This window comes from Haematobia irritans, chromosome 1 (assembly GCF_050003625.1).
Source record: "Haematobia irritans isolate KBUSLIRL chromosome 1, ASM5000362v1, whole genome shotgun sequence".
Taxonomy (NCBI): domain Eukaryota; kingdom Metazoa; phylum Arthropoda; class Insecta; order Diptera; family Muscidae; genus Haematobia; species Haematobia irritans.
Window position 1 is genome coordinate 278,514,492 of NC_134397.1, and position 26,569 is coordinate 278,541,060.

General features: G+C 33.2%; 4 protein-coding genes and 2 long non-coding RNA genes across 6 annotated transcripts in view; 4 read left to right on the plus strand and 2 right to left on the minus strand.

Annotated features, from left to right (window-relative positions):
* The first annotated feature begins 154 nt into the window (after positions 1-154).
* On the plus strand, positions 155-3,055 carry LOC142226129 (uncharacterized). Its single transcript, XM_075296023.1, has 2 exons — positions 155-1,122; positions 1,452-3,055. The coding sequence occupies exons 1-2, from the start codon at positions 720-722 to the stop codon at positions 2,348-2,350; spliced, it is 1,302 nt and encodes a 433-aa protein (XP_075152138.1). The 5' UTR covers positions 155-719; the 3' UTR covers positions 2,351-3,055.
* A 187-nt stretch (positions 3,056-3,242) lies between these two features.
* Positions 3,243-4,225, minus strand: BCAS2 (BCAS2 pre-mRNA processing factor). Its single transcript, XM_075296034.1, has 2 exons — positions 4,067-4,225; positions 3,243-4,005 (listed from the first exon to the last, which is right to left on the minus strand). Exons 1-2 carry the CDS (start codon positions 4,139-4,141, stop codon positions 3,301-3,303), a joined length of 780 nt encoding a protein of 259 aa, XP_075152149.1. The 5' UTR covers positions 4,142-4,225; the 3' UTR covers positions 3,243-3,300.
* A 489-nt stretch (positions 4,226-4,714) lies between these two features.
* LOC142219810 (uncharacterized) lies at positions 4,715-5,213 on the minus strand. Its single transcript, XR_012717785.1, has 2 exons — positions 4,987-5,213; positions 4,715-4,929 (listed from the first exon to the last, which is right to left on the minus strand). It is a non-coding gene; the product is annotated as an uncharacterized LOC142219810 (long non-coding RNA).
* A 397-nt stretch (positions 5,214-5,610) lies between these two features.
* LOC142219811 (uncharacterized) lies at positions 5,611-6,602 on the plus strand. Its single transcript, XR_012717786.1, has 3 exons — positions 5,611-5,865; positions 5,933-6,332; positions 6,389-6,602. It is a non-coding gene; the product is annotated as an uncharacterized LOC142219811 (long non-coding RNA).
* A 6,652-nt stretch (positions 6,603-13,254) lies between these two features.
* RpL4 (ribosomal protein L4) lies at positions 13,255-15,588 on the plus strand. The gene is made up of 4 exons (XM_075296074.1): positions 13,255-13,392; positions 13,646-13,826; positions 13,887-14,257; positions 14,822-15,588. The coding sequence occupies exons 1-4, from the start codon at positions 13,390-13,392 to the stop codon at positions 15,473-15,475; spliced, it is 1,209 nt and encodes a 402-aa protein (XP_075152189.1). The 5' UTR covers positions 13,255-13,389; the 3' UTR covers positions 15,476-15,588.
* A 4,429-nt stretch (positions 15,589-20,017) lies between these two features.
* The window catches only part of mino (glycerol-3-phosphate acyltransferase mino), a 33,310-nt gene continuing 26,758 nt past the window's right edge, over positions 20,018-26,569 (plus strand). The window contains exon 1 of the mRNA XM_075296096.1: positions 20,018-21,432. Within this exon, the coding sequence (XP_075152211.1) occupies positions 21,320-21,432 (113 nt within the window). The 5' untranslated portion in view covers positions 20,018-21,319. The remainder of the gene's footprint in view (positions 21,433-26,569) is intronic.

Sequence of the window (26,569 nt, forward strand, 5' to 3'; positions counted from 1 at the left end):
TAAAAACATCCCTTTTGACTCCCTACTAACTGTTGTAACAAACATTACAGTTCATTATGATGATATCTTACTTGCTGGTGATTTGAATAGTAATTTATTGTGTGACACTAGACTCATTTCACCTCTTCATCAAGCAGTCTTTTGGATATTTTTTTGGTTGATAACCCCACTAAAGCTCTCCTTTACGATCAGATCAGTGCTCCATGTTTTTCCAAACATGACCTAATCTTTATGACATATGACTTGTGCAAACCACCTGAAGAACCACCACAAACTTACTATAACTTCAACAAAATGAACTATGAGGTACTACAACAAGAGTTTTGCTCTATCGACTGGGATGCCATTTATTACATTCAATCCATTGATCAAAAACTATATTTTCTAAATCGAAATTTGTCTTACCTACTTGAATGTTCCGTACCCTTACAGCAAAGAAGAAATGTTCCACCAGATAAAACCTGATAATATTGTTGATCTAATTAAAAAAAGAGATCATGCATACAAAAGGTGGAAACGATTTAGAACTCCTGAGCTTCACGAGGAATACCGAAGACTAAGAGCGGTAACTAACAAATCTTTAAAAAAAGCTAAGTCTGACTATTATGAAAATAAATTTCGCACAGCAATTGACTCAAAAAAGAAATGGGATATAATCAAAGAAGTTGGTATTGGTAAAACTAAAAACACAAAAATTGTCGGTGACCCAGATGAGATGAATGAAAACTTTGTTAATTTACCTTTTTACAATGCCATCAAGTAACCATCCACAAAATAATCTTTCCGTTTTACAAGCGAATCATGTTTTTCCACCATTTTCTTGTTTCGAATTTAAATGTGTAAACTCTGGTGATGTCTTGGAAAGTTGTCTCCATATAAAATCTGATGCTGTTGGTCTGGATAAAATTTACCCTAAATTCATAAAAGTGTTGCTGCCAAATTTACTGCTGCATATCACACACCTATTCAATTCTATCATAACAACAGGCCAATATCCCATGGAATGGAAACAAGCAAAAATAATACCGATCCCCAAACCGGGTACAAATAATGATTACAGGCCTATTGCAATATTGCCATTCTTGTCAAAAGCATTTGACCATCTCATGCATAAACAAATCTGTGAGTATCTGGAACATAATAAACTGTTAAATGCACGTCAATCTGGCTTCCGACCTAAACATAGTTGTGTGACAGCCTTAGACGAAGTGGCGGAGAATATTAGAGCTATTATTGACGAGGGATCATTGGCATTACTGGTTCTTTTAGACCATTCAAAGGCTTTTGATTGTGTAAATCATGACATTCTTTGTAAAAAACTTATAAATCTTTTTAACTTTTCTCCCACTGCTGTTCACTTAATTTCAAATTATCTAAAGCATAGGTCCAAATGGTTTTGATTGACAATAAATTATCGAACCCATTGCCAATTAACCGAGGCGTTCCACAAGGCTCCATTCTAGGACCACTTCTTTTCTGCATGTTCATAAACTATCTGCCAAATACACTTGAACACTCGCAATTTCACATTTATGCTGACGATGTACAAATTTGTCTGAACTGCAAAAAATCAAACTTGACAGATGGAGTGGATAAACTCAACAATGACTTGGAAGCTATTAATAATTGGGCAGCTGAAAATCAAATATATATAAACCCTAAAAAATCCAATTTGGTTGTACTAAACGGGCGAACAAGCGATATTGATTTGAGAGGACATCAAGTAAAAATCGGAAGCCAAATTATTGTACAAGTATCAAAGGCTAAAAACTTGGGAATCATTTTCAATAAAACCTTGACATGGAATGACCAGGTTGTAGCAGCTACTGGTAAAGTATTAAGGATGCTCAGAACTTTATATAAGACGCAGAATTTCACTCCTCTACATATTCGAAGCCTACTAGCCAAATCTTATCTGATGCCAGTACTATTGTACGGAAGTGAATTATTTACTAAATGCGACGCTAGAAGCAAACATCGCCTGGACGTCGCATATAAAGCAATACTTAGACACGTTTACGGTCTAAGAAGATTTGAAAGCTGTTCAGAGTATCGTAAACATCTGTATGGTATCGGGTTTGAGGATTATCTGAATAACAAGTCACTTCTGTTGATGCACAAAATAATATATACAAAAACGCCTGAATACATCTACAGCAAACTTAAATTTGGAAGAACTAATAGACGTTTACTGATTATTCCTATGCGACATCAACTTCTGGTCTCTGAGTGGCAATTTTTCCTTAACACATCCAGTCTATGGAACTCTCTTCCTGCACAAATACAAAACCTAAGCAACGCAATTCAGTTCAAAACAGCCCTTCTTAAGCATTGTTTAAACGCCGAATAACGCAATGTATTTTCTTATTTTATTTTTTTCATTATATTTTATAATGTTTAAATGTTCTTGTTTATCGCAATTTTTATTGTTAAATTATTTTCGTTTTAATTTTATATTATGTTTTTTTTTTATGTCTAATTATATATTAATCCTTATTTCGTTTTATGATATCCTAAATATTTTGCTTAGTCATCTTGAATCACATACTGTATTTATGAGATTGTAATCTTTTGCATGTGAAACTATAAATAAACAAACAAACAAGAACTGCGACAGGATGTCTGCGCAGCACTTCACTGGACCAGACCGTTCTGCGCATACTTCATGAGGAAACAGTATCTAATGTGATGAAAGGCTTAAAGATAATCCTGTTCTCATAGTTTGACTACCGCTCGTATCACAGGGAGAAGATACCTTTCATGGCAGACGAGGACAGATTTATCCCAATTAACATCTGGTATGTGCAGATGTAAATTATTTTTGCTACCATCAACCTTGCTGGGAATCAAATCCGGCACTGTCGTCATGCAATACTACACTAAACCCTCACATATTCGTTTGGCCCGTAGACTTACCAGATCACTCTCGTGAAGTGGGGAGTTTTAAACAATTGAAACGTCTATTAAATACACTCACATCATTTTAACAAAATGTCCCGTACAACTTAGTATTTGTGCTAAAAAGTTGTATTAAAAATAAAAATGTTGGCATTGATGAATTTTTTTTAAAAAAGTTGAAATAGTGAATCTAAACCAAATAGACAAAAATGACAAATGTTTGTTGTATTTCTCATAGCCCATACTCAGTTCATAGAATAGGGGTTACCAATGTGAAAAGCCCCCCGAATGTGTACATCTACATTATTTCCATTTAAACCCTTTCAGCCATTATAAAATATGAATTGCCATTAGCAAAATGTACTCATAACACTCATTTATTCTTCTTTATCTTACTGTATATCAGTTCTCTGTAGGCGTCATTTCTGTGTCTTGGTTTTCTTCTTGGACTTGCTGGTCCTCTGTATGGCCGTTAGCAACATCACCATTAGGGGCATTCTCTGCAACATCCGTATCCATACCATTCTGCTCATCTTGGATATCCTGCTGAGTTGCCTCCTCAATTCTTCTTTTGAGATCTTGAATTTGTTTTTCCAACTCTACACATTGTTGTTCTATTTCGTAGTTCTTGGACACAAGCAATACCCAATTAGCTTCTAGAGATCGAAGTTTTTCCCCAGCTTTTGTTTGTGCCTGCTTTCGTTGCCAATTAACATCCTGAATTTCTTTTTTTAATTCTTGCAACTGGATTTGAGCTTTAGCTTGAAGTGCAACAAAAACTTCTAAATACGCTTTCCAAGCTTCTATGCCGTAATCTAACATTAGTTCAAGATTCATTGCACGTACCCACTGATGCTCCAATTGAGCTTTTGAATTATCTATGGATTCTTCCCAAGCTGAAACTTCAGAAAGACGACTGCCAGATGGTGGCGGTAATTCGTAGCGCTTCATGCTCAAAGTTTCCATTGGAACTCTGTTTTGTATACGTTCAAATTCTTGAGACATCAATTTTGTCTCAAATGTGGTAGTAGAAACCGGTGCTAAATGCTCAAGATAATTTTTGGTGGGTCGATACCGACGACATTCCTCCTCCACCATAGCCAAGGCCTGTATGATAAAGTAGAAAACTTACTTAGAGTTCAAGTCAAAATAAAAGATCACTACTAACCGATTCTCGAACTCCTGGATCGTCATATCCTTGATCGATATAAGGCAAAGCGTCCACAATAACCTCTCCAGCCATTAGTGTTGGGAAAGTAACGAGTATTTGATTACAAGTACAAGTCAACAAATAAAAACAAACATATACTATGTCAAATCTGTGACACCTAAAACATAGAACACAATAAGGCCATAATACAACACTGGTCACCATGAGGTCACCATTAAAAGGTAGTGTTAAGAAATCATAAACAAATACATATCGCTGGTAAATATGTTTATGCTATGTTCCCACCGACTCGTTTTCCAAAACATTTCACCGTTCACACCGGGTTGAGATGTTTTAGTTTGATTGTTACCATGGAAACTAGAAATTCACATTAGTCGAAATTTACATATATCCCTGCCAACATTTTTTGAATTTGGGGACTCTTTTGAGAATCTCCACTACGTCGAAAACAATCATATACGACATCAAAAACTCGTCGGAAAAGCGCCGTCACTATTGAGAAGTTGTACCACGCCAAGTTACTACAAAAATGTTTCGCATGAGTGCAATTATTAGGTGCCTTTATAGATCAATTTAGAACGACGCCAATAAGGGACCCTCCAAACAATCAGAAAAAGTGCATTTTAAGATAGTTGTAAAAGAATCATTGTGGTCGAGTAAAACACGTTTGTTTAGATATTTATTAATTTGATTAAACATTTACAAATTCTTAAAAATATAACATTTATACCACTATCACATTACATTTAACATAATTTTTGGCATTAATGATGATGTTGAGTTACAAGTAGCGAGTTACATGTTGCTGCGTCTATCAACCAGTGTTTTTATTCCATGGAGGCAGCGTGTCTGTAAAATATCTGAAGAACAATCACTTTATTCCATTTGGAAAATCACCAAATTGTTCACCAATATACCTTTCACAATTTTAAGCCTATAATCTATGTTTTCAGAACTTTATTTTCGTTTTTATTTAATTAAAATATAACAAGCTGGTTGCGCTTGGCGTTTCACAAAAAAAATGGCTTTTTTAACAGTAGGGATGGCAAATTACTTGCATGTACTTTTTGATGTACCTTTTCATGATGGTTAAAGTGACATTTACGAGTCTGTGGTAACGATGAGGTTGAAATGGAACTTTGAAATGCTGGCAGGGATGCAACCTATGTCCAAATAATTACCGCGAGCGCAAAGGGAAACAATTTTTTATATTATTTTCACATGTCCATGTTCTTAAAAGCCTTTGTTTATTCTTTTTTTATGAAACTTATTTCAATATTTTGACATATATTTTGAATAGGGTATATTCCAAATTAGGTGGGTTCACATTCTAAAATTGACGTGTTTTGGAGGAAAACTTGTGTTTTGAACTTATTTTTTAGTATGATGAAAGCGACTCGTTTTGAAGTGCTTATAAAAAAACATTTCAAACCCAAAAAATGCTTGGTGAGAACACCGTATTACATGGTCCCAATGGTGGCGATATCACTTTTTTGTTATGTCAATCGTTGTGTTTTACACCTTGATGTGACAATCCTGCCAGCATTTTAAAGTTCCATTTCATCCTCATCGCTACCACAGACTCGTAAATGTCACCACAACCATCGCGAACTGTGATGGGGGAAGCATATCAAAAAGTACAAAATGTACATGAAAGTATTTTGCCATCACTACTGTTAGAAGAGCCATTTTATTTTTTGTGAAACGCCAAGCACAACCAGCTTGTTATATTTTATTTAAATAAAAACGAAAATAAAGTTCTGAAAACATAGATATTACGCTTAAAATTGTGAAAGGTATATGGTGAACAATTTTCGACTTTCCAAATAGAATAAAGTGATCGTTTTTCAAATATTTTTCCAGGCACGCTGTCTCCATCGAAAATAAACAAACTGGCTGATAGACGCTGCAATATGTAACTTGCTCCTTAAAACTCAACATCTTCCCCCAAGTTATAATAGAATTTGCAACAAATATGCATATTTGTATGCCTTTTTTTATTGATTTAGTTTTCACTTTATCGGCTAAGGGTACCCTGCCAGCATTTCAAAGTTCCATTTCATCCTCATCGTTACCACAGACTCGTAAATGTCACTTCAACCATCATGAAAAGGTACATCAAAAAGTACATGAAAGTATTTTGCCATCCCTACTACGATTTTTTTTGTGAAACGCCAAGCGCAACCAGCTTGTTATATTTTAATTAAATAAAAACGAAAATAAAGTTCTGAAAACATAGATTATACGCTTAAAATTGCGAAAGGTATATTGGTGAACAATTTTTGATTTTCCAAATGGAATAAAGTGATTGTATTTCAGATATTTTACAGACATGCTGCTTCCATCAAATAAAAACACTAGTTGATAGACGCTGCAACATGTAACTCGCTACTTGTAACTCAACATCATCATTAATGCCAAAAATTATTTAAAATGTAATGTGATAGTGGTATAAATGTTATATTTTTAAGAATTTGTAAATGTTTACACAAATTAATAAATATCTAAACAAACGTGTTTTACTCGACCACAATGATTCTTTTACAACTATCTTAAAATGCACTTTTTCTGATTGTTTGGAGGGTCCCTTATTGGCGTCGTTCTAAATTGATCTATGAAGGCACCTAATAATTGCACTCATGCGAAACCTTTTTGTAGTAACTTTTGCGTGGTACAACTTCTCAATAGTGACGGCGCTTTTCCGACGAGTTTTTGATATCGTATACGATTGTTTTCGACGTGGTGGAGATTCTCAGAAGTGTCGTCAAATTCCAAAAATGTTGGCAGGGTAGGTACTATGTTCGGTTTTCGAGTTGAAAACCACTTTATTTTCGCGATTACTTTTTCTTAAATAACCAAAATTATAAATGAAAACAAACTTATTTCGTTAAAGTCTTGCCGAAATCTAGAGGAACAACAAACTACGTATCAATTGAGTTAATTTGTCTGCTTTATATTGAACTGTTTTGATAAAGTAACCACGAAAATTTCAACGCGAAAAGCGAACATAGTACTTACCTTAAAGGTGGGTATTTACTTCGAGTTTAGCCGCTAAAATCGCCAATATTTCACGATTACTTGTTACTTACACTTTAAGGCCGGTACTCTGTTCGGTTTTCGCGTTGAAACTCCATACAAAACCAAAAAATGCGAAAAATTTGCGAAATTTTTTCCATTTGTGATACTTTGTTTTTTCGTGTTGAAAAACTGACGTTTATAGCACGGCGCCATTTGCAATGTGAATTAAGAAATAATTTATTTATTAAAAACTATTTGTGCGGGTTTATAAATCAAACACGGGCCATATTTTTGTTCCGAAACTATACAAAGGGTCAAAGGAATAGCAGATAAATTGCCCAAGGAAAAATAAAATGTTATTTTGTAAAAACAAGCAACACCACCAACTTAATCCAATATCGCTCCCTGTAAAATAGCGCTCCAAGCTACCTAAAAAACGCCGCTTTCTATGTGCGAAATAATGGTTTCCATAAAAATTTTTCGCAAGAATGAACATAGTACCGGCCTTAACACTTTGTTACATTCTGTTCGGTTTTCGCCTTGAAACTCCATACAAAATTAAAAAATGCGAAAAACTAGCGAAATTTTTCCATTTGTGGTACTTTGTTTTTTTTCGAGTTGAAAAACTGAAGTTTATAGCATGGCGCCATTTGCAATGTGAATTAAGAAATAATTTATTTATTAAAACTATTTTTGTGGGTTTATAACACAAACACGGATTATATTTTTGTTCCGAAACTATACAAAGGATCAAAGAAGCAGCAGATAAATTGCCCAAGGAAAATAAAATGTTAATTTTGTAATAACAAACAGCAACCACCAACTTAATTCAACATCGCTCACTGTAAAATAGCGCTCCAAGTTACCTAAATAAACACCGCTTTCTCTGTGCGAAATAATGGTTTCTATAAAAATTTTTCGCAAGAATGAACATAGTACCGGCCTTTAGCAAGAATGAACATAGTACCGGCCTTAAAGGTTGAATTACACACCATGCGTCAATCCGTGCGTTGATGGAAGGGTTGATTTTTTTCTGTTTGCAACAGACTATTCGAGCTTTTGATTTCAAAGAGAAATTTCAACTCTTCAATCATCGGACGCATTGAACGCATGGTATGTAATTCTACCTTAAGGCCGGTACTATGTTCATTCTTGCGAAAAATTTTTATGGAAACCATTATTTCGCACATAGAAAGCGGCGTTTTTTTAGGTAACTTGGAGCGCTATTTTACAGGGAGCGATATTGGATTAAGTTGGTGGTTGTTGCTTGTTTTTACAAAATAACATTTTATTTTTCCTTGGGCAATTGATCTGCTATTCCTGTGATCCTTTGTATAGTTTCGGAACAAAAATATGGTCCGTGTTTGATTTATAAACCCGCACAAATAGTTTTTAATAAATAAATTATTTCTTAATTCACATTGCAAATGGCGCCGTGCTATAAACGTCAGTTTTTCAACACGAAAAAACAAAGTATCACAAATGGAAAAAATTTCGCAAATTTTTCGCATTTCTTGGTTTTGTATGGAGTTTCAACGCGAAAACCGAACAGAGTACCGGCCTTAAAATCGTAATTTTTTCACGATTACTTTTCTTTAATAATCCATTTTAAGGAATACAAATTTTGTGAAAATTTGCTTTGGGCTATTCCCCATCAAGTTATAATAAAATTTGCAACAAATGTGTATAATTTTATGCCTTTTTTATTGATTTAGTTTTCACTTTAAGGTAAGTACTATGTTCGCTTTTCGCGTTGAAATTTTCGTGGTTACCTTATTAAATCAGTTTAATATAAAGCAGATAAATTAACTCAATTGATGCGCTGTTTCTTGTTTCTCTAGATTTCGACAAGACTTTACAGGAATAAGTTTGTTTCCATTTATAATTTTGATTATTTAAGGAAAAGTAATCGCGAAAATAAAGTGGTTTTCAACTCGAAAACCGAACATAGTACCCACCTTTAGGGGAAAAACTCGAACTTAGTACTCACCTTTAAGGAAAAAAAACTTTGTGAAAATTTGCTTTGGGCTATTCCCTATTAAGTTCCCAGCAAAAAAACGTCGCCAAAAAAGTAATGAAAGTGTTCTTTTTGGATCCAGAAGTGGTGCCAAATTGACGCAGAAGCGATGTTCACTATTTCAACAGCCGCTGCACTGAATTTGCATCACTTCTTAATGTTATGTTTCCATAGACTCGTTTTCCTCATTCGTTTTTCCAAAATATTTCACCGTTCACATCAAGTTGTGATGTTTTAGTTTGACAGTTACCATGGAAACTACAAATTCACATTTAAAGGTAAGTACTGTGTTCGCTTTTCGCGTTGAAATTTTCGTGGTTACTTTATTGAAACAGTTCAATATAAAGCAGACAAATTAACTCAATTGATGCGTAGTTTCTTGTTCCTCTAGATTTCGGCAAGACTTTACAGGAATAAGTTTGTTTTCATTTATAATTTTGGTTATTTAAGGAAAAGTAATCGCGAAAATAAAGTGGTTTTCAACTCGAAAACCGAACATAGTACCTACCCTAAGGTGGGTATTAAGTTCGAGTTTAGCCGCTAAAATCGCTAAAGTGAAAACTAAATCAGTAAGAAAAATGCATGAAATTATACATATTTGTTGCAAATTTTATTATAACTTGATGGGGAAAAGCCCAAAGCAAATTTTCACAAAGTTTGTATTCCTTAAAATGGATTATTAAAGAAAAGTAATCGTGAAAAAATGACGTTTTTAGCGGCTAAACTCAAACTTAATACCCACCTTTAGCCGCTAAAAACGTAATTTTTTCACGGTTACTTTTCTTTAATAATCCATTTTAAGGAATACAAACTTTGTGAAATTTGCTTTGGGCTTTTCCCCATCAAGTTATAATAAAATTTGCAACAAATATGTATAATTTCATGCATTTTTCTTACTGATTTAGTTTTCACTTTAGCGATTTTAGCGGCTAAAGGCCGGTATGCACCTCTAGCGAAATTTTCGGTAGCAAAAATTTATTTAAGTCTACAACAAAAAAACAGGGCTGTGTACAACAAATTTTAAACTAGCTAATCGCTTTTAAAAATTGTTAATATATGTTCCAAATATTCCTCAAATAAATTGTTTATTATTTACAGACCTTTTAAAACTTGTACGAACACAATGATTGTAATAAATTAGATGTTTGCTGCCAAAATATGCTTTTGACAACCCTGTTATTTTCATTAGAGGTGCGTACCAGCTTACGAAATTGAACGCTACCGAAAATTTCGTTAGCATAAATAGCAATGCATTTCTTATGGGAATGAAATTTTTCGCTAGAGGTGCATACCGGCCTTTAAACTCGAACTTAATACTCACCTTTACTCGAAATTAACATACATGCAACGTATGTTCAAATAATTACCGCGAGCGTAACGGGAAAAAAATTTAAGTTATTTGCACATGTCCATGTTCTTCAAAGCCTTTGTTTCTATGAAACTTATTTCAATATTTTGACATATATTTTGAAAAGGGTATGTTATTCGGGGTATATTCCAAATTAGGTGGGTTCACATTCTAAAACTGACGTGTTTTTGAGGAAAACTTGTGTTTTGGACTTGATTTTTCATATGGGAAAAACGACTCGTTTTGAAATGCTTATAAAGGGGAAACATTTCAAACCCCAAAACATGCTTGGTGAGAACGCCGTATAAGGTGTGAGGCGAATTCAGTGTTTTGGATGTGAATTAAGAAATTTTGTGATATTTTGACAAATAAATAATTTTTAAAACTTTTTATGATTTTTAATGCATTATCACGATTGTCTGGAACTTTTGTGATCAAATATTTTCAAAAATTCGCATTTTTTTCGGCTAAATTTAAATATTTTGTACCATTTTATTAATTCTTAATCTGTTTTTAACCTATTTGAAACACAAAAAAATTAATGTCCCATTGAAAATAAGAAAAAAGCGAGTTATAAAGAAATTGACTCAAATGAACTTCCTGTGCAGATAAAATAAAGAACATCTTTGGGAGAGCATTTTTGGAAGTTCTTTTAAAGTTCAAAAATTTTTTGCTGGGTTATAATAAAATTTGCAACAAATATGTATAATTTTATACCATTTTTTACTGATTTAGTTTTCACTTTAAGGTGAGTATTAAGTTCGAGTTTTGAGAGTTTTAATACCCACCTTAAGGCCGGTACTCTGTTCAGTTTTCGCGTTGAAACTCCATACAAAACCAAAACATGCGAAAAACTAGCGAAATTTTTTCCATTTGTGGTACTTTGTTTTTTTCGAGTTGAAAAACTGACGTAACTCGCGTAGTCAGTATTTTCATAACATGGCGCCATTTGCAATGTGAATTAAGAAATAATTTATTTATTAAACTGATTTTTGTGAATTTATAACACAAAAGTGGATCTGATTATTATTTAAAAATGTAATCTGATGATTGATAAAACAAAGTATAACATGGAGTTGTATTTCCATAATAAACTAGCAACAATATCTAGCCGCTCCCTACTATATGGTACAATATAAATAATGTACATATATAACATGAAATTTAAACACAAATGTTAACAAAATAAAAGCTTTATTTGGTGAATTATATTTTACAATCGTTTCATTAGTACTGGGCATCGGGATAATAAACACAAAACATAATTTAAACAAAAGGAGACACAGCAATTGATGTTCCAAAACAAGCATTAGCACTTCAACCAACATGTATAGTACCGAGGTAGCAATGAATGGAATCACAAGAATTAATTGCTATGTTCCAAAAAATAAAATTCAGCACTGTAAACTTTATTTTTATAATTCCAAAGATATTTGTAAAATAACTTCGCCTGCTTCTTCTTTTTCAAATTATTTATTTTGTATGCGTGTGTGTGTAAATCGAGTCACTAGTTGCCTATGTATATGTAATCATTTCGTGACATTTTGCGATGTTGTCAATACATTTCGATGAAATAAACGCGAAAAAGTTCCAAAATGGATGTTTTTTTCCTTCAAAATATATTGTCAACACTATCATTTTTCAACGCGAAACAATGATTGAGTGGAACTTTTTTCGCATCAACAAACAGAGTACCGGCCTTTAAACTCGAACTTAATACCAACCTTAAACTCAAACTTAATACCCACCTTAAAGGTGAGTATTAAGTTCGAGTTTAGCCGCTAAAATCGCTAAAGTGAAAACTAAATCAGTAAGAAAAATACATGAAATTATACGTATTTGTTGCAAATTTTATTAGAACTTGATGGGGAATAGCCCAGAGCAAATTTTCACAAAGTTTGTATTCCTTAAAATGGATTATTAAAGAAAAGTAATCGTGAAAAAATGACGTTTTTAGCGGCTAAACTCGAACTTAATACCCACCTTAAACTCGAACTTAGTACTCACCTCACCTCACCACACTAGTAAAGGTTAAAAATACTTTAAATTTTTTGGTATATATCTCATCAAAATAAACTATTATTGCAGTGTCAGTAATGCGCTTTACAGACTATCAGTTATTCCGGACGGGATGTCGGTGTTTGTAAAGAATCTTACAGTGTGTCGGATCGATACGACTTGTCGGCGATGACTAAATAATCGGTAAATGTGTTATCGATACCATAAACATGCAGCAGTATCGATTATGTCTTCGGACTTAACTTATAATGTGCACAATATATGGGATATGTTCGACACGAACAATGTCGTCCGGAATAACTGATAGTATGTAAAGCGCATAAGAGTCTATGGCACCGATAGGTATAAAATTTAATTTTGAAATTCTGACAGGGGATTATTGTGTTCCATTAATTTTTCCCAGATAATATTACAATAACGTTATTGGCATCTACATTCTAGGTGTTCTGAGACGATGTCCATTGTAAATTGAACATCTCGTTTTAAATACCTGCAAATATTGGGATTTTATTAAAAACAGTATAGTCAAACTATATTACTATTAAAAATTATCCAGTAAAAACATTCAAGAGGGTAAAATTGGATTTTACCCATTTTTCTAAAATTAACAGATATGTACATGAATTTTTGAGTAAACGAAATACTTTCTCTAAAATTGTGCGATTATTATCAAAAATTATTGGGTACTTATTGGACAATACGAATACGTAGAAAGAGAAATGGAAATATTATAATGCAACTCTGTGTTTCGTTCAGTATCAGCCCTGTATTTCGTTCAGCCATGTTGTTTCGTTATTTCGCTTTCTTTCCTTTTCTTCTCTTCCTTTTTCTTTTCGGTCTTCTATTGGTTAATGGAGGACGTTTCTGCCGTTGCAGAATAAATATTTTCGTAATTTTGGAAAAAAATTGCCAAATAAAATGGTAAGCAGTGAAGTGAAATGGAAAGCTCTAAACAGGCAAAGTGAAATTTCCTAATTCTAAGTGATAATTTACACAGAACTCGGAGAAAATCAATAGAAAATTTTGAGGTGTTGTCACACGTGTTTTTAGTTTTCTTGGCGAATGTCGTCGTCGCACATTGTGAAATATAAGCAATATTCGAGCAAGCCTGTAGATTAAGAATAGCAAACATAGTGTACAAAATATTTCATATTACTAACGTGTGCTCTTTTAGAGTTTAGCCAACGCAAGACCTCTGGTCTCCGTCTACTCGGAGAAAAATGAACAAATCAAGGATAAGAACATTTGCTTGCCAGCTGTGTTCAAGGCACCAATCCGCCCTGATGTCGTAAATGACATTCACCAATTGATGCGTCGCAACAAGCGTCAACCCTACGCTGTTAGCGAACAGGCCGGTAAGTAGAAATGAGGTTGGAGGCATGCTAACAATTGTAAACAAAATTTTTGTATTACAGGTCACCAAACCTCTGCTGAATCCTGGGGTACTGGTCGTGCTGTTGCCCGTATTCCCCGTGTCCGTGGTGGCGGTACTCATCGCTCCGGTCAGGGTGCTTTCGGTAACATGTGTCGTGGTGGTCGTATGTTCGCCCCCACTAAGACTTTCCGTCGCTGGCACCGTAAGGTCAATGTAAACCAACGTCGTTATGCTTTGGTCTCTGCCATTGCTGCCTCCGGCGTTCCTGCCCTTGTCCAATCAAAGGGTCACATCATTGATGGAGTCTCTGAATTCCCCTTGGTCGTTTCTGATGAAGTTCAAAAGTTGCAAAAGACCAAACAAGCCGTCGTTTTCCTTAGACGCATGAAGATCTGGGCTGACATCCAAAAGGTAAGCATATCCCAATATAATCAAGATTATTTAAAAAATGTTAGTATATAAGTCTATGACGTATTTCAAAATGCTTTAATCATAAGATACTTCTCTCGTTTATTACAATATGCATCACTTGAAAATGTTTTAAAAATTTATAAAAATGGGATTTTAAGCATTTAGACGCATGTGCAATTTGCAGTTACTGATTCTTTGATAAAAACAAATGACAGTATTTTTGTTATAAGAATCGTACACAATTAAAGTGGCTGCTAGATCAATTGATTTCGGTAGGCGTTCCGTTTTAAAGTTGTTCAATACTTTTCCAACGGGGTAACTTAAATCTACACCACCTTTCAGTTTTGAATTCATTAATTCCTCACTTTGTATTTTAAGTAACTCCTATATGCATAAATGGAAGTATTCTTGTTTATAATAGTAATGTACAAGCAATGTTATATGTTCAAAGCAAAAGTTTTTTTTTTTTTTTAGAAATAGGTTTTTGAAGAAAACATAAATGTTGTAATTATTTCCTTTTTTCGAAATTATGAAACTGAACTAATACTCGATATTTTGTTGCAGGTGTACAAATCCCAACGTTTCCGTGCTGGCCGTGGTACTATGCGTGACCGTCGTCGCATTGCCCGTCGCGGTCCCCTTATTGTTTATTACAAGGATGAAGGTTTGCGTCGTGCTTTCCGCAATATCCCAGGTATCGAAACAATGTCTGTTGATAAGATGAACTTGCTTAAATTGGCTCCAGGTGGTCATGTCGGTCGTTTCGTCATCTGGACCGAATCTGCCTTTGCTCGTCTCAACGAACTCTTTGGCACTTGGAAATCTGGTTCCACTTTAAAGAAGGGTTACAATCTTCCACAACCCAAAATGGCCAATACTGACTTGTCACGCCTTCTCAAATCCGAAGAAATCCGTAAGGTTCTCCGTGACCCACGCAAGAAGATCTTCCGTCGTGTACGCCGTCTCAATCCATTGTCCAACGTTCGCCAACTCATCAAGTTGAATCCTTATGCCGAAGTTCTTCGCCGTCGTGCTGCTTTGGCTGCTGAACAACGTACTGTTGCCAAGACCTTGGCGAAGGCTAAAAAGAACAACGTTGAATTGGCCAAGAACCATTTCGCTGTTGTCGCAAGCAAAGCCGCTGCTAATCGCGCCGCCATGTTGAAGAAGGCCTTTGAAGCTAGAAAGAAGAAAGTTGCTGCCCCCAAGAAGAAGTAAACTTGAAAAGTTTATCCAATCTTAAGATATGATGGGGAGGTGTATTTTTAAATTCTTTTAAAGCTAAACAATGTATGAATTTTTTCATAATATAAAAAAACTATAAAAACCAACGTATCGTTTAAGTTTATTTCTAATAAATTGTTTTTACAATTATATTTAAGGAAAATATAGAATGTGGAATTTAGTGCAACGGTTGGTGCAAATACAGAGATGTTTTTGTAGGGCTAAGATCTTTTAGCTGCATGGGATTCGTTTTTGTTTTAGACAATGGAATTATTTTTTATTAATTTTACAACCAAGCCTAAACAGCCATATACATAAAACAAATGTAATAAATCAGCCTTTGTAATAGCTATACGTAAAAACAAAATATTCCGATAATTTTTGTTAGCTGATTTTAGTAGGATTAAAGTTACCATTTTTGACATTTCTTCGAAATAATGCTTAACGATTAAAATCGCACTCACGATAAAATTCACATTCACGAACAAATTCACGCTCACGATAAACTTGATGGTCAAGATCGAATAAATAAACAAATAAGTTCACGTTGACGATAAAAATTATGTTCACGATAAAATTCACACGAATAAATGTTGGGCTGCTACTATACCTAACCTATGAGAATTTTCTGAATTTAGTAGGATTAAAGTTCGAATAAATATCGGGCTACTACTATACCTAACCTAACCTATGAGAATTTTTCACTATAGTGGACTAACTCTATAGAGCTCCTCGAACGAAGCATCGTCTTCGGTATTCGTACGAACATCGATAATTGGCCACGAATCGGCTTCAAGAGGCCGATAAACCGAAGCTTTTGGTATATTTTATTTCATATTGAATTGTCCCTGTGTCGAATTTGTCTCAGTGGGGAGCCACAACGGTTAGCATGCCCGCCTTGCATACACAAGGTCGTGGGTTCGATTCCTGCTTCGACCGAACAGCAAAAAGTTTTTCAGCTGTAGATTATCCCACCTCAGTAATGCTGGTGACATTTCTGAGGGTTTCAAAGCTTCTCTAAGTGGTTTCACTGTAATGTGGAACGCCGTTCGGACTTATCATTGAGCTTAACATAGAATCGGGCAGCACTCAGTGATAAGAGAGAAGTTCACCAATGTGGTACCACAATGGACTGAATAGTCATATTTTGAAGGGGAAAAATGTTAAAATGTATTTAGCGCTAAACCAAGTCCACGATCTTATTTAAGTAACAACACAGTTTATGTAAGATTCACTCATTTTAGAAAAATATGAACAATTTTTGAATTTTCTGAAATTGTTCACTTCATTTGTATAATAATATTTTCCAATATTTAGTTCATGTCATTAAAGTAAAGAACAATTGATTCAAATAACGAAATTTTTCTCACATGTGACCCAAGTCAATGAACTAAGATAAAGTCAAATCGGATTTAGAAATTTTTGTTTACTTCTTCTGAGGGTAGTTGTTCTTACATAGTTAAAAAATAATATTTTGCTCTTGAAACTTGTTTGGGGTGATCATTATTCTTAATATATTATTAATATTGTGTTACGATATCCTCTTCTTCAGCTTTAGCCAAACTAAAACGGGGTTTTCAGCAACAGTGACAATTTCTTTGGATGTACCTTTAATGAACATTTGATGCTGCCAATAGAAAATAAGCAGTTTGAAACTGTATATGCTAAAGTGAACAGTATCGAATTTCATTTTTAATACAGGTAAATTATTTTTTTCTTTTATGAGAAGGACTAGTTTTAAAATTTGTCAAATACTAAATTAGAAAAATTGTGTAACTTAGTGCAATTTTCAAACATGGAATACGATTCATTTTTGGCATAAAACCGTTTACATTTTTTTCAGTGAATAAAATTGTTTGTTGATTTTAACTACGGAAGGACCATTTAGCTTTCTTCGATTAGTTCTCATGAAAAATAGAATTAATTTTTAGTACGCATACGTACAAACGAACTGAAGATATGAAGAAAATGAATAAATTTTCCACCCATCAACAACAATGCACAACCTCCAAAATACAAAGCAGCTTATTGCTTTACCAATGGCAAAGGGGAGAGCAATAATACGAGTAAGAGAGGAGAGCAAGAGAAACTGTCCTCGTATAAGAATGATAACGAAGCCGTATGACGACAACATATTTAGTACAATACACTAACACTTTACACGAGTACATTGGCCACGATTTTGCAAATTTCATAGCCTTATCAAAATCTTTATCAGAATCTCGAAGTATGCAACAAGTTACGAGCCTTTTTCTATTAAATGAGAACATTGTAACAAATCCTGTACCCTCACAAGAAAAAATCAGTTATATTAGCAATAAACGTAGGTTAAAGTGGCAGCCCGATTAAGATTCAGGCTCACTTAGACTATTCAGTCCATTGTGAACGTAGGTATTTTAAAATAATTTGTGTGCCAAAAATAACAGTGTGCAAAACCGCGGATCTATTACCACCGTTCTGATTAAAAGATTATACCGGAATATTATGGATGTTTTTATTATATTCGACCTGTATATATACTTTTCCAATTGATAATTGTCGATAAAAACGAGCCTCGAGGTCGTTTTTATCCACAATTATAATTTGGAAGAGATTATACCGGAACATCAAACTATATTTGTTTTCAAAAGGCATATCATGTGGTTATTTTTTTACTGCAAAACTACTGATGAAAAGATTAAAAAGAAAATTGTTAGTAGGGACAGCAGATAAGTCTGCTAAAACAGCAAAAAGAAAGCAATCATTATTTGCTGAAATAGCAAACATTTCTGCTATTTTTTACCTCGATTACACTAAAACATATTTCTGTTTGGCTGAAACAAAAAAAGTGTCAACTTAGGAGCTATCCTAACACAATTAAAACAATAGATGATGAATATCTATAGTATTTGTCAAAAAATCTGAATATGTGTCAAATGCTGATCGTATGTAGGAGCTTGTAAGTATATAAGTGGAAAAATATACCAAAAACTATTTTTGGCCCTAAATATGCTCGTTAGACACAGAAGTACAGAAATATAACAGCAGACATCGACTGCTGTTTTTAGCAGACTTTTTTCTATGAGTGTTTTATGTTTATATCACAAAACTAAATAAGGTATTTAATTTTTTAACATATTTTTCATAATGCACCATAGCATAAAATTTGATGCATTAATGTACCGAAAACAGTGCGCAAATGTACTGGTCTTTGTTTTTCTATTATTCTTTTGTTTTCAACACTACACCCAAAGAAATTTGTTAGGAGGGACAGCAGAAAAGTCTGCTAAAACAGCAGAAAGTCTGCTGAAAAAGGGACAGCAGTCACTGTTTGCTAAAATAGCAAACATTTCCTGCTATTTTTGAAGCTCGATTACACTAAAACATGTTTTATTTTGGCTAAAACAAATCAAAATGTTACTTTAGGAGCTATCCTAACATAATTAAAACAATATTTTATGAATATCTATACTATTTGACCAAAAATCTGAATATTTATCGAATTGAGACATAACAGCAAACAAAATGTTTGCTGATCGTATTTAGGAGCTTGTAAGTATATTACAGTGCAAAAATATACCAAAAACTACTTTTGGTCCTTAAATATGCTTTGGAGAAAAATTTTTAGCCTAAAAATTTTATAAATTCTTGTCCATTTGGCCCTGAAGTACAAAAATATAACAGCAAACATCGACTGCTGTTTTTAGCAGACTTTTTTCTATGAGTGTAGGTTTAGTCCAATTTTTAGCGAAAGAAACTCATAGAATAAGTCTGCTAAAAGCAATGACGGAATATAAAATTCGACAGCCTATGCGAGATAGCGTTTTTTTAATTTGGTAATGTTTATTCTTTAATTATTATTATTATTTTGTTTCTATTGGTAAAATTTATAAATGCTAGATTTGAAATCCAAAATAAAAAAGAATTCAAAATAAATTAAAACAAGAGCTGCTGTTATGACTAACAATTTTTTTAGTGTAAATCTGAATCAATATAGCTGACGGGCTCGAGGTTTTACGGGATAAGTAGAGGATTTGGATTTGGACGGTTAGGGAGGTGATTCTGAATAGAATCAATATTTCTGTTTTGCTACTTAAGTTCGTATTATAGCGAGAACAGAATTTTTTGGATCACTTCCCTTATGATATTAATAAAATAAAAATATACTTTTATTCTGCCTTTAGAGATTTATTTTTGATTTCAGAGGCTAAACTTGAGCTAAGCACCCACCTTAAATGTAATTTGCGAGCCTCGCTTTCACTAAGACATTTTCTTTGAGTGTATCAGCATGTTTACTTAATACATAACCACATGGTGTAGGGTATTCATATGTAGATATGGTTCTGAGTAAATAGTAACGTTGAGAAACATTGATAAAAGAGTAAAGTAAATAAAGAAAGTAAAAACAAATTTCTCAATTTCTCTTTTAGCAGCAGCGTGTTTTGAGAGATCAATTCTTGCCTTGGGTAGCTTTTTACTCGACCATAATTGAATCACTTCGGTCTGTGCGACGACAACAATAATAAATAATACACAACTACCGGGGATAGTCGAACAAAAAACTAATTGAAAATTAATTTATAAGCGGCTGCCTTTTAGGTAGAGTTCCATATTCAACCCGAAGCCCTAACGAAACAGAAGTAACGCGTCTACGATGCAATCCTAACATCATTAACCGATATTTCAAATAAATATTGAAAATCAATAATTTGTATTTATTGTATTAACAATTAAAAATAATAATAAATAATACATATATTATAGAAAAGTGTTGAAAATGTAACACGCGGATACAGTGAATTCAATTAAGAAAGCTACGATTTTCACAAATTGACAACAATTGATATTCGCGAAAGGAATTTTAAATGGTGATATCGTGATTATTTTTTTAACAATTGAATGCAAGAACCTCATGAAATTTAGATCGGCAAATTACATAAAATAATTGCTTTGCGTTTTAGTTTTGTGAATACCTAAAGAAAACTCAAATACAAAATAATAAATTAAGACAATAGCAACAAACAACAAAGTTAGCGAGCAAAACAAATTAAACCACAAACGGAATAACGATCATCCCACTTTTTTCAAAATCCATCTGATCTTCCAAATAAAAGAAAATTTTAAGAGCGTATATGTCTGGGTCTTACGAACGCGTCGTCTGAAGTCAATATTCGTTGTTGAGAAAGATGATAGGGCGAGAAAGCTAAAGGGACCTAATTAACAAAAATCAAAAATTATTGCAATAGATTTTTTCAGTTGATAAGTGCAAAGGGGCTATCGCGTGCTAGCGCAGCATGGACTCGTTTGGATTATAAAATAAGAAACAGCAAAATAAACATCATCATCACAATATTTCTGAGCGCGTAAAATGCAAACTCTGCTAATTACGGCTTGCTGGTGTGACCTTAACATTAGTTTTACAGTCTCGTTATCAAATTGAACAAAAATATATACAAACTTGATACCTACATACGAAACGAAATACAAACGTACAAAGAGGTATCTATAGAGTGCAAATCCATCAACAACATAAACAATAATAAAGAGTGCAAACATGGTACAAAGTCGAAGTTTATAATTCGAAACAGCATCAACATAACGAACAAAAAACTAAAACGGTTACAGCATCCAGCTGCACTAACAACTATAACGTAAGCATATCGAAACATCAGAAACGTTCATCCACCCCAAAACGAGAATAGTAAGCCGCCATTCAGAAGCTTAATATTGCATTTGCTACGTACACGGCCTCTCCAGCGCTCTTCTTGTTCTCAAATCCTCTCTTCTTCATTCTCACTAATATTGGATTACATTGTTGTTACTCTTTGTTGACATCATTCCTTTCGAAAGGACATAACAATGTTTACATCTGTGGTGGGCTTCCTACAGGGAGCACTAGAATTCTCTTTGTTGGGCTGTGTGGAAGTAGCGTCTGTGGCGTTCTTCCTATACTACATTTATGCCAAAACTAGGTATGTATGGATATTTATATAAACTTCAATTTTCCGCAAAACAAGTTTTTTTAATAAAAATATATTCAATTGTAAGCCAGGTAAAATGTTCAGTTTTCGATTTGAAAATCACTGAAATTTTCGCGGCTACGTTTCACAAAATAATTAAAAATATAAACCAACATTTTTCTATTAAATCTTGGCAAAATCTCGATGAAAACGAGCGACATTGAGTCAAATTATATGGTTCTAAATTAATTATTTGAATAAAGTAACTGAGTAAAATTCAATGCGAAAACCGAACATAGTACCGGCCTGTAATAAAGTGTATGCTGAATTTGTTAGCATTAGTAAATTCATTAAAATTCCTCACAAATACTACGAAAACTAATTTTATAATCGATCGTAATGGGTGAAACATTCTTGAGATATTTTGTTAAGAAATAATAATAAAATTAATAAAATAATCAAAATATAGATAAAAATAAATGAGGTAAACTTTACTTCAAGAATTAAAAAACAAAAAACTGAGGGATATGACGTCTTGTGCGAATTAGCCAATAACTATGTGGACTAAATGAAGACCGGTTCTAAAGTTAGACAAAGTTTGGCGGCGGTTGACAGAAAATGTTTGCCTCCGGCAGTGGCGGCTTGACGGCTAAAGGTAAGTACTATGTTCGATTTTCGCGTTGAAAATTTTGTGGTTATTGTATTAAAACAGTTCAATATAAAGCAGACAAATTAACTCAATTGATGCGCAGTTTTGTGTTCCTCTAGATTTCGGCAAGATTTTACAAGAATAAGTTTGTTTTCATTTATAATTTTGATTAAGGAAAAGTAATAGCGAAAATAAAGTGGTTTTCAACTCGAAAACCGAACATAGTACCCACATTAAGACGATATACAGTACTTTAGTAATCAAAAAAAAAGAATCAAAAGTGAAATAAGCCAAATTTTTTCTTCTATCTCTTTTAAAATTGGAATTGTTTGAATTCCTGTATATCCTCTTTTTATTTGTGGTTCACCCTTCACCATAGTGGATCACCTCTGCAGTTTGGTTCGAAGTGGTATTCCAGAGTTTTTCAAGGAAGTGATATTAAACCGCTTAAGGCTCAAGAAATTGTAACGACGGTAACTGGTTCCCACACCGAAAAAAAGTAAACTGTTTTATAGGAAGAATAAACTAACTCGTACGAAAATTGAACTAAATTTTGCTACACATTTTGAGATTTCCCCAAAGCGTTGTTAAAACCAGGAACAACTACCAGCTACAGTTCACGAAATTACACCCTCTAATAGAAGAAAATATTAACTAAAAATTAAGAAGAAAATCATTAGCGCCAAATCATGACCATTTTAACCATAAAGTAGTTCATTCTTACTATTTTTGGAAATCGTACGAAAATTTTCATTTGCTTTAGTTCATATTGAACTTATGTGTACGGTCATCGAACTTTATACTCACGTTTAGTTCATAAAATATTTGAGACATACTTAAAAAACAAAAATTTCATTGGGCTGTGCAAAATTTCGCAAAAAGTAATAAAATTTAACTACTAACAAATAATTTTTTTTTACAATAAAAATAAGTTAAATTTAGCGTTAGTTTAACTACGGAAATTGTTTCTGTGCATAATACTTTGAAAATTGCCCAATTTTATATAGCCGATTTAACTTTGAGTTTAACTTTCATGAAAATTAGTTGATTTTAGTTAAATTTTGCCAAATGTGAGAAAATTTTCCTTATATTAATTTTTTTTTTTCCTTATTTAATGACGTAAAATAAAAATACAAACGCAGTGCACAATTTTGCTAAATTTGGAAATCGTTCATATTTTCCTAAAATGGGCGAAGTTTATTAAAATTGCGTTCATAATATTCGGAAATGAGTAAATTTTCCTTAAATTGTGTCTACCTTGAACTTCATATAGCACTTAAGACATAAGGTACTTCATTCTTTCCATAAAACAATTTAATTTTTTTTCTTTCTAGCCATCCGCTTGAATTATGTAAACATTGTCTTATTACGATCAATTATACAAGCTACTTTCTCAAAGTTAGTCAAATTTTCAGAAATTATTCTTAACGCCCATTTAGCCGACTATTTCCACAAAGGATGATACTTTCTAAATGATGACTCACACTAATATTAGCTTCCACTACAGTAAATTATATTCACTAGTTCAGTGTTGTCGGAGTCGACAAGATAATTTAATTAACATAGCTCATAAATATTTAATGCATTAACCATGAATGAAAAAATATCAAAGATATGGAAGGCTATAGGTAATAAGCTATTAACCGGTGCAAGAAAACATTACTTGTGAAACAAAAATATTTTAAACTTTTTTTGTGAAATTAGACGTTCCTACGTTCCTTTTTTTAATCAATAGCGATTGCCTTAAACTTAAACTGCGAGCTGTACTTTGCACACGAAAATACATGGACAGACAGACAGAAGGGTATAAAAAACGAAGTCGAAATCTATTTTTCGAAAGTTACCAATAGATTTTTTTGATGGTCGACCCATCTTCTAGAAAACATAGAATAATTTCCATCATTAGAAAAAGCAGAGCAAACCCCTCATTGATCGATTGAAGAACACACTGGAATTTAATTTACGTAAATATTTATTTAGATACAAAAAATTTGGGGTTGGCCAAAGTCGGACAAAAGTTTTACGACTCCGACTGCACAGCCCTGGTAGTATGCCGAACATCTTTTCGAATTAGGTGTTTTTACATCAGCTTGTGGGCGCTCAAAACTATGCTCCATAAATGTAACGACTATATGCGTTGCTTGTGCGTTGATGACTACAACGATAATTGTTTATTGATGGCATCAGCTATATAGCCCAGTGGTTAGTGTATTGGCGTACAACACACTATGCACTGCGGTTCGATTCTCTGTCCACACAAAATTTTTTTTTTTTTATTTCAATCACGAAAATCGCGGATTCATTTATTTTTTAATTGAAATGTCTTCAATCACGAAAATGATAGTATCAATCACCCATTTTTATTGAAAACCAAAACGATTTTCAATTAAAAATTTAATTGACTTCTGTCACGGAATCAATTAATTGTGTGATTGAATCAATTAAAAACGTGATTGATTTTTAACATAAAAATCAATCACAGTTTTAATTGAATCAATTAAAATTTTAATTAATTTCACGACAAAAATCAATCAACTATTTGATTCATTCAATTAAATAATTAACTGAAATTGGCTAATTAACTGAAATTGGCTAATTAACTGAAATTGGCTATTTCAATCAAAAAATTTATATATTGCGCCCCCAAAATCGTATTTAGTATTATTTGAAATAAAAAAAAAATGTGTTTCTTATAAAACATATTTAATATTTTATTATTTTTTGAAGTATGCAATGGACAAATAAATTTGGTTCTTGTCATTTGTGTTTTTTTCTAACATAACTTACACATACAATTACTATCACTAACAACTATAGGGTGAAAAATAGACTATATAAATCATTATCTTCCTTATCATAATAACCATGTCAGCATGTTCCTTCTAATATGTAAATGCGCCTAGATTCCCAATAAATCAGCAGCCTGTAAGCTAAATTAGTTTTTCTGAAAGTAAACAGAATAATTCGAATTTAATTTTGTTCAATTAAAAGTTAATTTTGCTAAACATTACCTGCATAGAATATCAAGTTCAATTCTTAGTTCCAGGTTGCAGATTTATAATCTTCTTTTGCAGTTGTAGTCTTTTAGCATAAAAAGGTGTATTAAGGAGCTCAGTAATTTAATTTTAGTAACAATTCCTTTCCAAAATTTCCACACATTGAAATCGTCTATTAAAACTTGAACCAATCAAAGACAAAAATAATGGGAAAGCAATGTAATACTTGGTATTATATTGATGATAATTTGCAAATTCTGGAAATAGAAAAAAATATAAATTGAAAATACATATTTTTATTATTTTCGGATATTTTTCATATTTTTAAATTCAAAAGAAAGAACTTTTTTAGCATTACATAATTCAGCTCATTAGTTTATATATCAGATATACTGCTCTGTACTTGGGTTCAAACTGAAAAAGGCAGGTAAAACAAAAATTCAATCTAATGCCAACGCCACTTCGAAACTTCAAGACCAACAAACCCATACCGCTCTTGGTTTTAAGAAAACTAGGAGTGAAAAAAATTATAATTTTAAAATATCAATATGGTACCCACCTTTTGACTGCAAACATATTCTTATGTTATATATTTGATAAAATGATGGAGTTGATTGATTGACCAATTTCACGAAATAAAATTGCTCACTAAAAGAAATGAATAAAAAATATATTATTTTAGTCCATTTAATGTCAACAGGCTTCAATGGAAAACGGTATTCACATTTCACTATTTCCCAGCAGCGGAATCTTAGACGCCTTCTCATTTACATTGCAACTATAAACGCTTTTCGAAGATCTGATAGTCATGCACGTTTCGCTTCTACAAGCAGGCAATTTTACATGCCTCAAAGAGAGCATTTTTGCACATACCCAAAATTTTGCTTCATAATATTAAAACGTATTAAAATGCGTAAAATGTATGTCCCATAACTGTATTCAAACTTTTTCAAAATGTAATAATGGAGATGATATTCAGAGTATGTATGTTCATAAAGGGTGATTCTTTTGAGGTTAGGATTTTCATGCATTAGTATTTGACAGATCACGTGGGATTTCAGACATGGTGTCAAAGAGAAAGATGCTCAGTATGCTTTGACATTTCATCATGAATAGACTTACGATCTGCCACAACGTCGAATTTTCAGTGAATGGGCCCTAGAAAAGTTGGCAGAAAATCCGCTTTTTTATCGACAAATTTTGTTCAGCGATGAGGCTCATTTCTGGTTGAATGGCTACGTAAATAAGCAAAATTGCCGCATTTGGAGTGAAGAGCAACCAGAAGCCGTTCAAGAACTGCCCATGCATCCCGAAAAATGCACTGTTTGGTGTGGTTTGTACGCTGGTGGAATCATTGGACCGTATTTTTTCAAAGATGCTGTTGGACGCAACGTTACGGTGAATGGCGATCGCTATCGTTCGATGCTAACAAACTTTTTGTTGCCAAAAATGGAAGAACTGAACTTGGTTGACATGTGGTTTCAACAAGATGGCGCTACATGCC

Bases quoted from the DNA above. Each gene is read 5' to 3' on its own strand.
- LOC142226129 (XM_075296023.1), top strand. From the start codon at position 720: ATGAAAACTTTGTTAATTTACCTTTTTACAATGCCATCAAGTAACCAT. The intron at 1,123-1,451 runs GTGAGTATCTGG...GCGTTCCACAAG, and splicing joins TCTCATGCATAAACAAATCT to GCTCCATTCTAGGACCACTT.
- BCAS2 (XM_075296034.1), bottom strand. From the start codon at position 4,141: ATGGCTGGAGAGGTTATTGTGGACGCTTTGCCTTATATCGATCAAGGA. The intron at 4,006-4,066 runs GTTAGTAGTGAT...TTTATCATACAG, and splicing joins ATCCAGGAGTTCGAGAATCG to GCCTTGGCTATGGTGGAGGA.
- RpL4 (XM_075296074.1), top strand. The intron at 13,827-13,886 runs GTAAGTAGAAAT...TTTGTATTACAG, and splicing joins CGCTGTTAGCGAACAGGCCG to GTCACCAAACCTCTGCTGAA. The intron at 14,258-14,821 runs GTAAGCATATCC...ATTTTGTTGCAG, and splicing joins TCTGGGCTGACATCCAAAAG to GTGTACAAATCCCAACGTTT.